Source organism: Leptinotarsa decemlineata, unplaced genomic scaffold (assembly GCF_025532065.1).
Source record: "Leptinotarsa decemlineata unplaced genomic scaffold, Ldec_3_MD MMD2_tig00000576_RagTag_RagTag, whole genome shotgun sequence".
Classification (NCBI taxonomy): domain Eukaryota; kingdom Metazoa; phylum Arthropoda; class Insecta; order Coleoptera; family Chrysomelidae; genus Leptinotarsa; species Leptinotarsa decemlineata.
In genome coordinates, this window is record NW_027412551.1 from 11732291 (window position 1) to 11748858 (window position 16568).

The window sequence follows — 16568 nt, forward strand, 5'->3', positions numbered from 1 at the left end:
TCCTTGATGAAAGAAATATTTCTGTACAAACTAGAGGTCTTTATGGCCACTCTATTCCGATCAATGGAGAGGATCAATAATAAATGCCAGTTATATTTCATTTCATAAGATTTCCATAATGACTACCAGCAAGCTCTTGACAATGATGTAGTCTATGAAAATTTCCGATCTTACGATTGTTAGAATTTTTTATGTTATAATACCGCACACATCTGTGATTCGTTGTCGTAGTTCTCACAAGTTTGCTGGTTTGTTGAAATGGTCGCTTCTTCTCATAACAACAAAATTAAAAAACAAAGAAAGCGAGGTCGGGGGACCGTGGTGACTATTCAATATTCCCTCTACGCCCAATTCAACGACCACGAAATTTCTCATCTAGGTATTATCTCAGAAGAACATAGAAGAATGAAGTTGCCCATTTCTGCTGAAAAAGTTGATCGTTGTTAAAAGCATCATTTTCAATGGCAGCTACACTTTCAAGTGTGGTAGCTCCTTCTGAAAGTTGAATGTATGAATATCCAATGAGGTTTCCGTCGTAAAAAGGCCCATAGTTCTAATCCATGCCTTGAATTTCTCAGGATTTGTGTGTGAGCTTCTTAAATCTATCGAGAATTGTGACCACCTCAGTATCTACAGTATTCACAGTCTCTATGTCTATCAACAAAATAATTTTATATACTTCATTGGTATAACATATGGGGTAAAAGTAGTTGGGTTACGTGGCAATCGAATATTCGATGGTTCCACAAAACTGGAGCATCTTCATCTCATTTTTGTACAAGACGAATTTCAAAGAGATAAAGTCTATACCTACTGTTTCAAAATTGCCTGGTTTTAACGATGAGTAATCAAATCGTGGGCGTTTTTTATTCTGAGAGTTGTAATAAATATATGCACACTTTCCGCGTGGCAAGTTGGCTGTGTTTGTTCATCTTTCACTGCCACTGTGCATGCTGTTTTTGGCAAGTGCGTTGGCTTGGGATGTGGGGGTTGAACAAACCAGCCATCGAATGCCTGCTTTTAGGTAGCCTCGCTGAATACGGGAATGACAGAATCACTTGTGGTGATGGCCGATGGCCTAATTCTAAGATGTGTATATTCGTGGCGAAAGGATGGATGACACTGAGCCTATCAGCTGTCTCTACGGAACCTTCGAGATACCGGGTGCCCTCTCATCGTAGCATCGCCTTATCACGGCAATGCGGGGCTCTGCCGTGATTGACTTTCTTCTCCTAGCTACCCGTGGGACTTTCATGAACAGAGTAAACCTAAAAATTCTTTTTGACCCTGAGTCTACAGAGGAGATGGATGTCAGGCTTACAACTCCAACTGACCTTCCTGTAAATTTAGATCAGGAGCGAGAGCTTCTCAACTCACCAACTCCTGATTCAATAACTGAACCTGAAAGAAGGTTTGGTGGTGCAGCCAGAAAACGACTAAGTCGTCTCCTCAAGAGCGGGGTACCTTATGGAATCGCCTTGCAGCAAATTCTTGAGCGACGTACGCAGAATGTATCTCAGGTGGAGAAACGAATCCCCTCATGAACAGGTTAGCAAACGTTTCCAATCAAGTGATAATTCACCAAAACCAGAGGCGAAACCATGGTCGAATCTAAGGCATTGTCAGGTGTAGCCCGAAACTCTCATGAGAGAAGTTTGTTCTCCACTATCAAGATTGGAATCTTGCACTATCCGACTACAGCAGAGCATATACTTTGTGCCTGCCCCGCTGGGGACCAAATCAGGTTTTTAGAGTTGGGCAGAACCGTACTCTCACTTTCTGACCTGAAACGCCACTCACCAAACAAACTAATCGGCTTCGTTAGGAAGCTGGGTTCATTTGATCGAGTGTGAACAGGTGTGAGCCAAAATAAACCCTTGCGGGTTGCGGTGGATGGTCGAATAGACACACTCACTTTGGACCTAACCTAGCCTAACCTAACTAGAAAAAACAACTTGGAACAATGTATAGGCCTCATGATAGTTTTGCTTGGCTTATATATGAAACAAATCCATTTCAACTTTTCCTCCATTCAGCAAACAGTATCGGAAGGAATAAAATCACAAAATTCATTGATGCCTTCTCGAAGTCAGTGTCAACAAAAGTCTGAATCAGCGGTACTAAAAACTGAAATCGGAGTAATAACATAATTTCATGTGATTATAAAATTTTAACAACGCGACAAAAAAATTGATTATTTGTTTTTGGATTATTTGGAATCATTTTTATCTGGAAACGGTTGATCATACAGTACATAGTTGGTACAAAAATGTTTATTTTTTCGAAACCTTCAAAATAAGCTACATACAGATTTGCATTCAAGAATCTTGATGAGAGACTCCCTTTGTTTTCAAGAGAAATTTCAAAATATAGATCTTAAATTCTCAATATACTCAATTAAGAAATGGTTGCACTACGACTCGTTCACCATGCAATAATTTCAAAGTATATATATTTCAATTATACAACTTCATGGAAATGTCTGATACTGAAAGCTCCATAGACTCACCTTTATTTGATAGGAATTCAGTTTATTCCTGGGCAGAGCGTTGAATGAGCTGAAGTCCAGTCTGCGGGTGAAAATTCCGTTTGCACCTCCAGCAATTCTGCAAATGAAAATATTTCATTAGATAACTGAAATCTTTGGAATGCCGAGCACGGCTGATGGAATTAATAATCCGGTCAGTTCCAAAGTCAACAGAACAGTTCTTCATCATTTCATGTGAAGTGAAATGTATGGATATTATACACATTTGTTGAATTTATCAGTTGGAGGTATGGCTAAAGCAGAACATATATCTGCGTGATCTTTTTAAAATAACAAAGTTATCTCTGTCCGAAATTATAAAAAAGTGACAATAATTTTTGAACATTTTGTATAATCAGTTAACTAGTTTAGTGATACAATAATTTTTCTGAAAAAAGGTTGGTTGGGTAACAGGATCGACTTTTTCTTAAAAAAAAACAATTGTTTTCTTTCAATAGATTAATGGATGTAGCCGTTACTACGTGGTAGGAAATTATAATGAAAAGGGAAATTAAAATTTCTATGTTTTTTAAACACTTTTATTTCTAACTAACGTTACTGCAGTTTCGACCTATACGGACATTTTCAAACTTATACAATAAACTAACAATGATTCATTACATTCGCCATTATACAGGGGTGCATAAAAGTCCTGAATAAAATTAATATCTTTTCAACCAGTATTTTAAGAAAAAAAACGCTGAAACACTTCCTTTGATTTTACGTTGTACGCATTTTTTGGCAATGAAGTGACATTTTTTTTTCAACCCCTTAGCTGCAACCCTCCTCAACTTTTTTTTTCAAATGCAAACCTATGTCGTGTATGGGCTCATTGAAAAGCTTGTTTAAAGTGGATTCTGACCATCATACCCTTTTTTTTGTGGTTACAACGAAATGAGAAAAAACCCTTTTGAAAAGTTACAAATACCTAACTTAGTGCTGTCTACGGGTGAATTAACGTAACAGATGCTGAAATTGGCCTCCACCCTCTACTTGGCAGGCTCCTAGGCGATGGTAAAACCCATCTACGGAATTCCGAATGGCCTCAGCCAGTATGTTATGTGATTCCACTCTAATTCTGCTTTTTAGATCTTCAATATTAGCCGGCCTGTTTTGATAAACCTTGTCTTTTACATATCCCCAATAAAAATTATCTAATAGCGTTAAGTCTGGGGATCTTGGAGGCCATTCAATTTTACCATGTCGTCCTGCGTATATTTCAGCGTCCTGCAAATATGTCATCGAGATATTCTCTGACATTAATACCAAATTTGTGTAAGATCTTACTCACTAGTAGCCTGGGAAATGTGATTTTTCGGATATTTTGCATTAAATAAAGTACACACCTCACTTTGACTCTGCATTCTATCCTCACAACCCAACAATATCAAGATTTCGCTACGCTGCCTCTCTGACAATACCATTTTTGTTTAGCAAATCAAAAAAGAACATTTCGAAGGTACCCAATTGATAAACTCAACATACATACAATTTCAATTTCACCCAGAAATGCCACAATTGCAAAACTGAGTCAAGACAACAACAACCTTTTTCTCTTTTTGAGGTACACTGGTCAACAATTGCTTCAAATGGAACTAATTTTATGTGTGAGTTTTTGGTGAAAAAATAAAATCCACAGAATGTTGATGCTACATTACTTTACCAGTTTTACACATAAATCAATAAAATTTGTTGTGGTGCCTGGCCCGGTTGGTCTGTTCTTAAAATTTGTAAACTTTTAGAAAGTAGGTACTGGTGATCCTTAGCAATTGTTGAGCAATGTACATCATCACCACTTATTTGTTTTTTGCAACGTTAATTCACCCGTAGATAGCACTAAGTAGGTATTTCTGACTTTTTTGGTTTCAAAAAAGTTTTTTCTCATTTCGTGGTAACCGCCTGAATAAAAAAAATGAAGGGTATGGTCAGATTCCATTTTTTACGAGCTTTTTCAATCAACCCATACGCCACATAGGTTTGTATTTGAAAAAAAAAGTTGGGGACCGTAGCAGCTAAGGTGTTGGAAAAAAATATTTCATTTTATTGCCAAAAAATACGTGCAACGTGAAATCAACTGACGTGTTTCAGCGTTTTTTTCTAAAATGCACCCCTGTATACCACCCCTGTAGGTACTAATAGAAATAGAGGTACTTGACTTGACTGAGCACCTGAATTTACAGTTCACAATGCGGATGAGCCAATTTAAAAACCGGAGAGTAAATTAAATCGATTTGATCAGTTAACAGGTTGCATCGGCAACCTTGGAAATTCATAGGAATAAACATTGCGGGTGCAACCTGTTAAATGATCAAATCGATTTAATTCACTCTCCGGTTTTTAAATTGGCACATCTGCATTGTGTAAATTCAGGTACTCAATCAAGTCAAGTACCTCTATTTCTATTAGTACCTAGTGAGGTGGTATATAATGGCGAATGTAATGAATCATTGTTAGTTTACTGTATAAGTTTGAAAATGTCCGTATAGGATGAAACTGCACTAACGTTAGTTACTGCAGTGACATCGTTTCGAATTTGATTAAATTCTTCTTCAGGGCTCGAAAAGTACTATTTTACAAACCATTAGACATAGTAGATACATATTCAAAAAATAAAAACTCGTTTGTTCCATGTAGTTTTTTGAATTCCATTAGTTCGGACTTCCATCGTCTGACATTATATAAAATGATTTGAGATCCTTGATAGTACTAAAAAAGAAGAATCAGAAATGAAAGAAGATGAATGAAAATGAATAACTGAAAAAAAAAATATATCAAGCAAAAAACCTGAAATGAAATAATAGTGGAATAAAATACTAGGAAAAATGGAACAAATTGAACAAAAAATAAAATGAAATTGTATTTTATTTCGCTATCATTTCATTCCTGGTTTTTTGCTCAAAATTATTGTTTTTTTTTTCAGCTATTCATTTTCATTCTTCTTCTTCTATTTTTAATTCTTTTTTTTAGTTCTTTCAGGGATTTCAAATCATTTTATATAATATCAGACAATGGAAGTTCGAACAGAGGAAATTCATCATGAAACGTTCTCAATCATCTTTAAACAAATGTAGTTTCGTGTTGGTGTTGTCTCGGAAATTTGTTTGTTGCAATGTTTATAATTGTTTTCAAATATATATCTGATATGTCTGAAGGTTTTCAAAATAGTATGATTATCAACACGAAAAACCTACTTTCCAAGAAGAATTCAATTCAGTATAATATTGAGAAACGGGTTTCATCGGAATCAATAGCTCAACACATATGCTTGGTCAGAATTCGAAAGATTTTTATACAATATAGTTTACAATTCTACTTAACATTTTCATAAAAAAAAACAATAATGTCACACTTTTTGGATTCACCCAAGATACTTCAAAATATTTTCCTTTTGAAGCCTTAATTGAGATACATATAATGAAATGAAGGAATTCCTGAGAAAATTGATGGTTTGCTTTACAGAGACCGTATGGTATGGGGTACCATACCCTGTATGTTATTTTTTTGTGAACTGATTGTAGACCTAAACTTCAAATTTTGTCGTTCGTCAACTTTGGATTTGGAGTTTTGTAGAACCCTGAATCTAAGGTCTGAATTGGAAATCGTAACAAAACTGTAAAGTTTCTGATGGAGTTCAACTGAATCAGAAAATTCACAGTTATGTTCACGTCCGAAGAAGCCATTGTATTAGTTTTGGTGTATTACGTCCTCTTCAGTGTCAATACAGGTGACTTGGTTTTTGAGAAATCTCAGTGAAACTAACTTCCGCTACCCAAAACATTAGTTGACAAAATAACACTCACCATATGCTTTACTGAACTTTCGATGATTTCCATCTCATTTCAGAATCCTTTCCTGAATTTTCGAAAAGAAAAAATCACGAGCACAAGCAAAATCAAATCACAAACCACAAGAATTACATAGTGGATATCAATCATTCCCAAACAGTGACAGCTCTCTAGATGAACAGGCCATACATATATCGAGAAAAATGGAAATGAAATGGAAATACTTTTCATTTTTCATTTCATAGAGTATCGGTAATGCAGTGAATTCGCACAGACGAAACACGAGGTTAAGTTGTATTCAAACAGAATGAAACGTAGCACTGGTTGACACATCGACAGGAAGAATTTTCCGACATCAGGATCAGGACAACTTTGCCGTCGAGGAGGAGATAGAGGGTCCTTCAGTTTCAGGAACGACAGACTATATTCCCCTGTCTGGAATGACGCGACGGCATTTTCTGAGGACGGGAAATTCCGCGATTGAATTTCCATTCAACACCGTCAAAGTTCATATTTATGTTGCTGCAATTGAAATACGAAATTGCATGTATATCTAATATCGAAATATGATTTCGTGATCGGGATTTTCGTAGCTTTACCATGAATAGAATGTCTGCGTAATCTTGAAATTGACGGGTTTCAATGAAAGGAAATTGGTTTGTGGACTCATTTGAAACGCTGTATTGATATCGAAAACTAAATTGTTGAAAATCCATTTGATACGTCCAATGAATTCATTGATGTCAACATAAATACTGTACGAGAATCTGGAAAACGAACTTTCATCATATCAACAAAGATAGACGGTTCAAACAAAAATAAACGAAAATACAAATCAATTCAGTGAGTTAAGGTAATACATACTGTATAATAGGGGAGCACAATTGGGATTTCGAGATTTACTAAAGCGCGGCAGATTAATATACAGGGGGATATCTTGTACCCAGTTAAGTACCTTCACCAAATATGAACCCCATATATAAGGCCGCCCGTGGAGGATAAAGGATCAGATTAGTAAAAAAAAATTATCATCAGAAATTCTCGAGCGCATCAGATCAAGGTAGGGTGAGTTAATTACATGCTAAAAAGTGTATATTCCAGTAATCTGACAATTTGAAAGTGACGTAAAGAAAGGGAAGGGCAGCAACGTTTTAAAAAAATAACGTAATTTCGATATTTTCGAGCGTAGCTGATTTTTTTTGAAGGAAATAGTTCAAGGATAACGAAAAATAAATAATCTGACGATTTCCGCAAGCAGAAATAACAAAAATTCGTCGACAAAGTTTAATGCGTGCAGCTGTGTGATACCTATATTTCCCCTCTTCGAGTTTCTATTCCTCTATCACTTTTTCTCTATCTCCTTCCCCCGTTCTGAATTATGTTGCCATAAAGCCATCACAGCTGATCACAGAGACTCGCTCGTGATGAAGATGACGATCAATTATTCAACTGATTATAAAAAATTAATTTTTTTTGAGATTTTTTTAAAATTATTTCCTTTCATTAATTTTTATTGTTGTATAAATACAAGTATTCTACTTAAAAAACATACCCCTATTTATTTGCATGCTATTTCCTGAGCTTTTCAATCATTTAAGTTCAATAATAAAAATAAATTGTCAGATTAAACGAATCACTCTAGATAATTATCAGATTATGAGACAGCACGTATGGAACATAAAGATGAACCATATATATATCTTTATCTGACGCACTTGAGTATTTCAAAATGGCGATTTTTTTTTCATTATAATGATGGCCGCGAGTTTGCGTCAGATAGAAATCGTCAGATTATTGAATGAGAGTTTTTTTTGTTGCACATAACACCCTCTTAGAAAATCTGACGCGCAGATTGAATTTTTTTTCTTTTCACTTTCAACCCTTACGTACAACCACCCGCATTATGCAAATGATTACAACACTATTAAACATTATTAAACGTCATACGAACATTATTAAAAATACGTAGGACATTGATGATATCAATATCTGATGCGCTCGAGTATGTCCATGCAACAGTATTTTTTACATATTTGAAAATCTATAGCCGCCTCCCCCACCGATGAGAAAGCATATATTATTTTTGTAACATCATTTTCTTTTTATCATCTAAGCTTTGCAACCTAATATGTCTCTGACGCTCGAGTAAATCCCCATTTTGCATCGTGGGCTCCCCTACTACTAAGATAATCAATATGTAGAATGAACATTCGGAATAGTTACTCCTCTAAACCGTCTTACACTGAATCGTGTCACAAAGTTCTGCCAAAAAATAACTATTTCTCTAGCTAATACCACGACACAAGATCCCTCACAAAGATCAATTGTTGCAGATATTTCTCGTTCATCCAGAAGCAGGAGAGCGTTGGAGTCAGTCACGTTATCACATAGAGACTAGGTATCATACGGTACAATAACAATAAGTGTAAACTGAATAGAATAACAACTCAACCCATAATCGTCTGCAGTCATGATAATATACGAACTGGAAGTTCTGTGAATCTTCTGGGAATCCAACTAGACGACTAGTTTAATTGGTTCAGTCATAACGAGAATCTATGTAAAAATATATCGTCCCATATATTTCTTCTGAGACAAATGAAACGGATCTGTAACGGATTCATAGTAGAATTTTCTATGGCATTATTTCATGGGGAAAGTAAAGCCATTTCTGCGATAAATATTTTTCGATTACAAAATACGCGAATCATTGCAAATTTTCCAGTATTTGATCACTGCCCAAATCTACATAGGACAGACGTGTAGAATCCTCAAAGACAGAATCACTCCACACAAAAGTGATATCAAAAACCGGAAATAATAATGCCAGGTCAGACAATTCCGCTTTCTGCTTCGATAAGTTTGTTGGAGGTTAAAATGGACACTAAATATGTCTTGGCACAATCATGTCGCTGGAATTGCAAAGGGTACTTCTCAAAAGCATGGAACACTGTTCCGAACCAGTAAATTGCCCCAACCTCAGCAACTTTTGATGCTTTATAGAGCTCAGATCAGACCTTCTTTGGAGTATTGTTCTTATGCATGGAACATCGAAGAAAGGTTGGAGATTTGTCTCTCTTCTATAGACACTTCCACGGAAAGTGTTTAAGTGACTTGGCACATTTGATACTACCAAAAGCGGTATATATTAGAAATACGCGACGGACACTGGCTGCTCTTCGTTTTGAGGTTCAACTCGGTACACCTCAAACTTCAATGTTCAAGAACTCTTCCATCTGAAGAACTGCGTTTGAGTGGAATAAACTTCCTGTGAACGTTTTTCCAAATTGATTTGATCTCTAGCAATTCAAAACCAATGTGAATCACTACTTTCGCACAGGCACCGCTCTGAGAGCGCCGTAAGGATTTTCCTGTAGTACTTGTGTTTCTTCCTTGAAAAAAATCTAGATGTTTTCACAGTGTAGATGAGCATTTACAAAACAAATTTTGATATTATTATACCTAGCTGTTCATAATTTCAAGATACAAGAAGAGAATGTTTGTTGTAGTGTTTATTGGTGTTGAATATATAATTCTTGTTGTAGTTTCACGACATTGTTTGTGAACAAAAAATTACTTCTCTTCAACAAGGTAAAGATCGGAATCGGTCAAGAACAAAACAAGTACGCTCCTGGATTCGTTCTGCAAACTATCTTAAGTGTCCAAGTTATTTTCAAATACCACCAGTTCTCAGCTGGTTTCAGCGGAGCTCTATGGGACCACACAACACCGAAAGCCTTTTAATAGCCATTTGGGGATTGCATTCTCCTTCAATGTTAAAGAGTTATCCTCGGCAATATGCAATTTCACTGCAAGAAATTATGTGAAGGTTTATTGTTTCACAAGAAGGATAGGAGCTAATATTGAATATATTTTTTATATCCAGAGCTGCACTCAGAGATATTTTCAATCCAAGAAAGACGGACAACACAACGTACGTGTTCTGGGAAGTATATTGAGACAAAATTCGAATGAAAATGTATCACATTCACTGTTAACTTTGTAAATTTTCATATGGTGTTCATGAACTGACTCCAAATGCTTAAAATTATTAATAATTCAGGAGAAACTTTTAGGTTAGCCGACTGCCACAATTTTCAAATGTGAAAGAGGAGATGGATAATCAATATGATATTATGAATATTATAATCCTTCCTACGAAATCTATTGTCAGAAATAACATTTTCAGTTATCAAATAGTTAATATCAATATTACTGAAAATCATCAGACTATAATCAAACCACCCTGTTTTCTGTTAATAGTAGTCTGTGGTGGAAAGGAGCACTTTCTATTCTGTAACCTCAAGATCATACTGAGTTACCGCATTATGGCAGAAATCTGGGCCGGACAAGTGCGCAAGATTTGAATTCGTTGTTTGTAATGAAACTAACTCAGGAGTCAACAGTAGATAATTTTTTTCTCGATAAAATATACACATTTGGTTCTGTCAGGTTATCATAAACATTCAAAATTTGAATTCATTAAAATCTTCTGAACACTTCTGGGTAATTTTGTGATTTAGGTTTACAAGTTGGTGATATCTGCTTGAAGATTATAGGGAATCGCAGAATAACTATGGAAACACTCTAAAAACTTAATTGAAATGTTCATAATTGTTGATTTGCTTGATTTGACTCCGCCAATCAATCCACTATGGATGTGAAAGAAATCGGATGAGAGGAGCGCCGTGTTCAGTGTTGCCAGATCTACTCTTATTTTCTTCAGTAACTTTAGAATGATTGAAAATTAGTGGAAACCTAATATGTACCTATCGATTGAAGTGTCTACTGTATTTATGTCACAAACTCTATTGTTGAGCGTGAACGTGACCTGAGAGTACTGTACGTGTTAGTTTGGTCCAACTTAAATATCCATGAACACAATGACAAAAAGTTGATACAAACGAGATAATAACTCAAAATTTATCAAATTCAAGGTCTTATGACGTTCGCTAAATAACTACGTCAATGCACCGAGAACTGTAAAATTGCTATCCACGAAATCGATACTTTGATCGGCCTGGCATCAGACAGTAGTCACATCAATTTTGTACTAACGGCGTCGGTGTTATTGAATTTATAATGCCCTTTATTGACCTTGGAAGGGCCATCAAGGGTTTGGCTGTGCCTACATATTCGGTCCGGTCCCGGTTTAACAGCGACTGCATTGCGTAGGGTTGGCTGCCTTCTCTCTCGTATGCCCTTTTGTCATCGATTTTCTCGAATTTACATGCACCCATCGAATGGAGTGTGCCTATGTACAGGGAGAGGATGCGATACAATTTAAAAAACTTCATTCGAAAGGAACAGAGTTTGTTCACGTTCTGTTATATTTCGATCATATATGTATTTGGAGATACAGTCCAGTCATTGGAGTTACAATTACTACGAAACCGTATAATTTCGTAAAAAAGGCACGAAATTGCACCAAACTTTGGATTTTTCTTCTTCTTACCCCCTAATTTGAAGTTTTAGCGTGCATTACTTGGGGTGAATGCAAATGAACTGACTAATTCTAACCAACTTTTTCTGAAAGTAAATACTCTCTGACTTATTTATTTCGGACCCAAATTATACAACATTCTTCCAACACACCCGAAAAAAATGAAAAAATTACGTAAATTGAAACCGACCCTCAAGTAACACATACAAAAAAAAACGATGACATTCATAATATTAAAAAAAAAAACAAAATATTTGAAGACTCACTTCAAAATCTTGCATCTTGCACTTGCAAGATCATCATTATGATTAGCGGTTTTTTTATTATAATTTCTATTTTCTAAATTTATATTATTCTTTGTATTTTTTGTTAACGTTTTCATTTTTTATTCTCTACCACTGTTGTTATATGCATTTAATAATGTTATTACAGAAGTTGAATACTTATTCAAGTGCCGTAGAAAAAGCACAAAACAGACGACATACGCCCTGGTGAATTCTACCCCACTTTGGAAGAAGCAAGATTATTATCGTATAAAGATGTATACATTGTATCGTATTGTATATGAATACATTTAGAATGTATCAGGAGAAATTTACCTTTAATTTAGCTTAATTTAATTCCGTTTTCTTCACATCGTACGATTCCAAAGTATTTTTTCTGAAGCTGAATAAAGTTAGTATACTATTCGCGAGTTGAATAGTAAATTTTTTAATTTTCATCAAATAAACCTAAGTTTTCCGACTGTTCTTCGGGAAAAAATAAAAAAAAAATATTATTAGTGGAATATAGCTTATAACTAAATGAAAACATTGGGTAATGGTATTTGTAGACTAATTACGAATAAAGTAGCTTGTTGAAGGTTGGTTCTCATTCGTCAAAACCAAAATTGAATGTTTCAATGTAAAATAACCAAAAAACAACTAATTTTTGAAAATATATCCATTTTCTACGAAGAAGTCCTATGCCTAAAAACTAAGTGAGTTATGACTGAAATAATGTTGGTCCATATATCTTCCGGCTACAAAAATGTGAAAGCACAATTCACCTCATGTATGTACTTGTGATATGCATTAGGAATCTGACCAAAATGCTACATGATATTTTTGTTTGTCTCATGTGTCTGAAGTGACTATCTTTCACTTGTTTTGTTGTCCATTTTCGTTGTCACATGTATGTGAATACATTTCTAAAAGATTCGAAACACCCGTGTTAGGAATCACACAGTTGAAGGTAGGACCTCGTTAGTCCTTAGCTCTCACAAGTTTCTCAACTTCTGAGAGTTGTCGTTTTTATGGGGGCGACAGCTGATTAACGGAAAAACATAATTCAAATAGATGTTTTAAACCTAGTTCCGTGAATGTGCTTCTGCACGAGTTACTCTTTTTTATTTCTGCGATTATTGGAATCAACCTCATCTGAGCTATGAAAACATTCGTAAACACCAACCCCAAAGACGTATACCGTATCTGAGACAAGAATCTTCTGAGCTATGGAAAAGTAAAAGCAACTGATTTTTCTGTGAGATAGGCTTTATTGTCCTCAAGATGTGTGCAAGAGAATTAGTTGTGTGAGAGACATGTCCCTGAAGTGGATGAAATCATTTTTGGCAGGACGAAACCACAACTGGTTGAAACTGACCATAAATCTGGATCACTAAGAGTTACTTGGGGTGTACTTCAAGGATCAGTTTTGGGTCCATATCAATTTCTTCTGTATATAATTGATATTTTCCTCTTAGATATATCAGGTTCCTTCACTTTATTTGCCGACGACACTACCATTCTATGGCAATCTGAAGATGTGAATTTGCTTTGAAAAAATGTTACAAGAGACCTACGTGTCTACAAGCTACATGTCTCATTTACAAGAATAAATCTTTATAAGAAAATACAATCGCTCTGCGCGGAAGGCAATGAATTTATCATCAATCATCCCTAAATCCACACTAATTAAAGACTCAATAACATATGCCGGTGTCAAAATGTGTAGTGAACTTCCTGAAGATATATAGAACATGGATTCTCTTTAAAACTTCTAGGAAAAAGTAACATGAAAGACCAGCGAATTTTTATTCATGAACGAGTTTTTTGTCAAGAATGAAAACGAATTGAACTAGTTTTTTCTGGATTGAAGCATGGGGCATTCTTCAAAATCATGTAATACTGTCCCTCCTCGTGATTGACGCTTGTCCAAATTTTTCAATCATCAAAAAAATATCGCGATGCAGATCATATTTCTCAAAATGTATAGGCAACTTTCCTCCTTTGGAACGTACTCGCTTCCTTGGAAAACTGCAACAACAGAATTTGCATGAATATCACCCGAAGATATACTATCTCCTTGCTCTGCTGCTTTCAATTCCTGCACGGACTCCGTTTATTTGCTTTTTATTGTAATTGGTTTACTTCCTCGCTCCGGTAAATATTTACTCGTGAGATATAAACAAACATAACCTTGAAAAAAGCAAAGTCGTCAGTTTTTTTTGTTATCGCTACACGTTGTTTAGTTCATCGAGGTTCTCCTAGGAAAATGAATGGTCATGTATAAGCAGCTGAACCCTGTTTTAATACTAAAAATAGCCACAGTGCCTGATAATAGTTTCCTGTTTATGGAAAATTTATCTGTTACGCTGAAATTTATCATGAAACACAAATTTTAGTTATGAAATATTGTTCAATTTAACTGCGCAGTATATCGATGTGAGTAGTTGAAAGTTTCCGTCTTTTTAGAAAAGTCTAGAATTTTCGCTGATCAACCGATAAGGCGTTACTTAAAAAAACGTTGATGAAGAAATGAGCAAGTTAAGCGGTGCCTTATGAAATCGTTGATAAGAATTATTTTTCTCCAATTGACATTGAACGGCCATTTGCAATTCAAGTGACATTTTTCGATCACGGTAGTGACATTGTCATGATCACAAAAATAGCAGAATGGCTTGTTTTGTGTTCTATTTCTACCGCGATACTGTATAAAAACAACCGTCCAACAACACGTACCAATCGTCACTATTATAAGGTTTGTTCTAGTTATAACATCAGGCTCTATTTAGAAACTGCGCAAGACATGATGCGCACAAGCAAAAAATCTCAAACAGTCCGAAATAGTCTCAGACACTTGGTTGAAACAGAACGCATTTTTAGGAGACCACTGTGCCACCTAGTGTATATATGAAGAGGTGTAGACAAGAAAATACTCAAAATCATCAATTGTTGAAATCAAATAAATAAAAAAACATCCTAGCAACGGGAACAGTTCCCAACAGTTCAGCTTCGAGAACAAGCAAGATGCGGGACGGTTCAAGACAGTTTAGGATGATTTCGCAGTTGAAACCTGAACAGAGGATTCATCAATCTGAACTTATTCTCAATAAACCAGAACGTTCTATATCAACTGCGCATGATCCTGACGTCCTAGGATCTGATTTCGTAGATCCAGAACAAACCTATAGTAATTGTGCCGTAGCAGGTTTGAAACGAACGTGCATGGTGATGCTGTGTAACTGAAAACAGGAGCAACGTATCAATCTCAAATTTCTCGTTGAATTGAAGAAAACTCTGACAGTGCTATAAATTGTTGCGAAAGGCATGTGGTGTCGCCATGTCACTATTTCAACTCTGGAAACAGTGACTAAAATAACCCAAATTGTGCGTGCAGATCGTCGAATGAGCATCGGATGATTGACGAGACTGTAAACGCCGATAAAGAAACGGTTAGAAAAATTCGACACGAGGAATCACACATGACAAAAGTCTGTCCAAAATTGGTGCCAGACCAAAAGTTCTTGAGTCAACAGATCTGCTCAGATTTTCTTGAAAGGTTAGAAGATCCCGGACTGATGAAAAACAGTGTTATTTGCGACGAAACGTGGATTTTCCAACATGATGTTGAAACAAAGCGGCAACCGATGCATTGGAAGACGCCCGAATCGCCTAGATTCAAAAAAGCAAGGAAGTCCAAATCGAAATTCGAAGCAAGATTGATCGTTTCTTTAGACATCAAAGGTATCGTAATGATTGAATGGGTTCCAGAGGGTCAGACTGTCAACCAGACATACTATTTGTCAGTTTTGGTAACACTGCCAGAACCAGCTCGTAAGAAACGACCCTAGTTGTGGAAGAACAATTTTTGAACCAGGAAAACGCACCTGCACATAACGCGATATCTGTGAAGCGGAATTTGGCCAATAAATGCACTGCAGTGCTCGAACATGCATCGTATTCGCCAGATTTGGCACCATGCGACTTTTTTTGTTTCCGAAGATGAAATCTGCTTTGAAAGAGACCCGATTTGAGTCGATAGAGGCTTTCATCAATGGAAAAAACGTATGGAACGGTGTGTGACGAGGGGAGGGGATCATATTGAAGAGGAGCGATCGAATTTAGAATAATTTTCATAATAAAACCCTTCTTCGTAATCTGTCTCGCCTTCTTCTGTATCTCTGTTAACATTTTTCCATTTTTGTGTCTGCCTAGTGCTAAATCATCAGGATATGATATGAGATGACCTTCAAAATCATTAATGTCAGCAGTATATGAATCATAAAGAGTATACGGGCCTGTTTTTCATAAACTATTTCAGTGTTTCAGAACATCAAAGGCGGATCTACAAATTTCATACCCATAAAGTCCAAAAGACTGCTGAACATTTGTCACAGTTCTCCAAGGCCTCTGCTCTGTTGTTTCTTTGAAGAAATCTATGTTGTCATAGTTTCACAAGGCCCCTGTTGTTTCTTAAACAAATCCTTAACTACTGATTTTGTGCTACTGTTGTTAATGAAGTCAAATTGTTTGTCATTATAATTTTATTTCTC

At 35.9% G+C, this 16568-nt stretch overlaps 1 protein-coding gene across 1 annotated transcript in view; it reads right to left on the reverse strand.

Annotated features, from left to right (window-relative positions):
• The window catches only part of heca (hdc homolog, cell cycle regulator), a 397485-nt gene that overhangs the window by 282929 nt on the left and 97988 nt on the right, over positions 1-16568 (reverse strand). The window contains exon 2 of the mRNA XM_074174443.1: positions 2510-2606. Within this exon, the coding sequence (XP_074030544.1) occupies positions 2510-2606 (97 nt within the window). The remainder of the gene's footprint in view (positions 1-2509; positions 2607-16568) is intronic.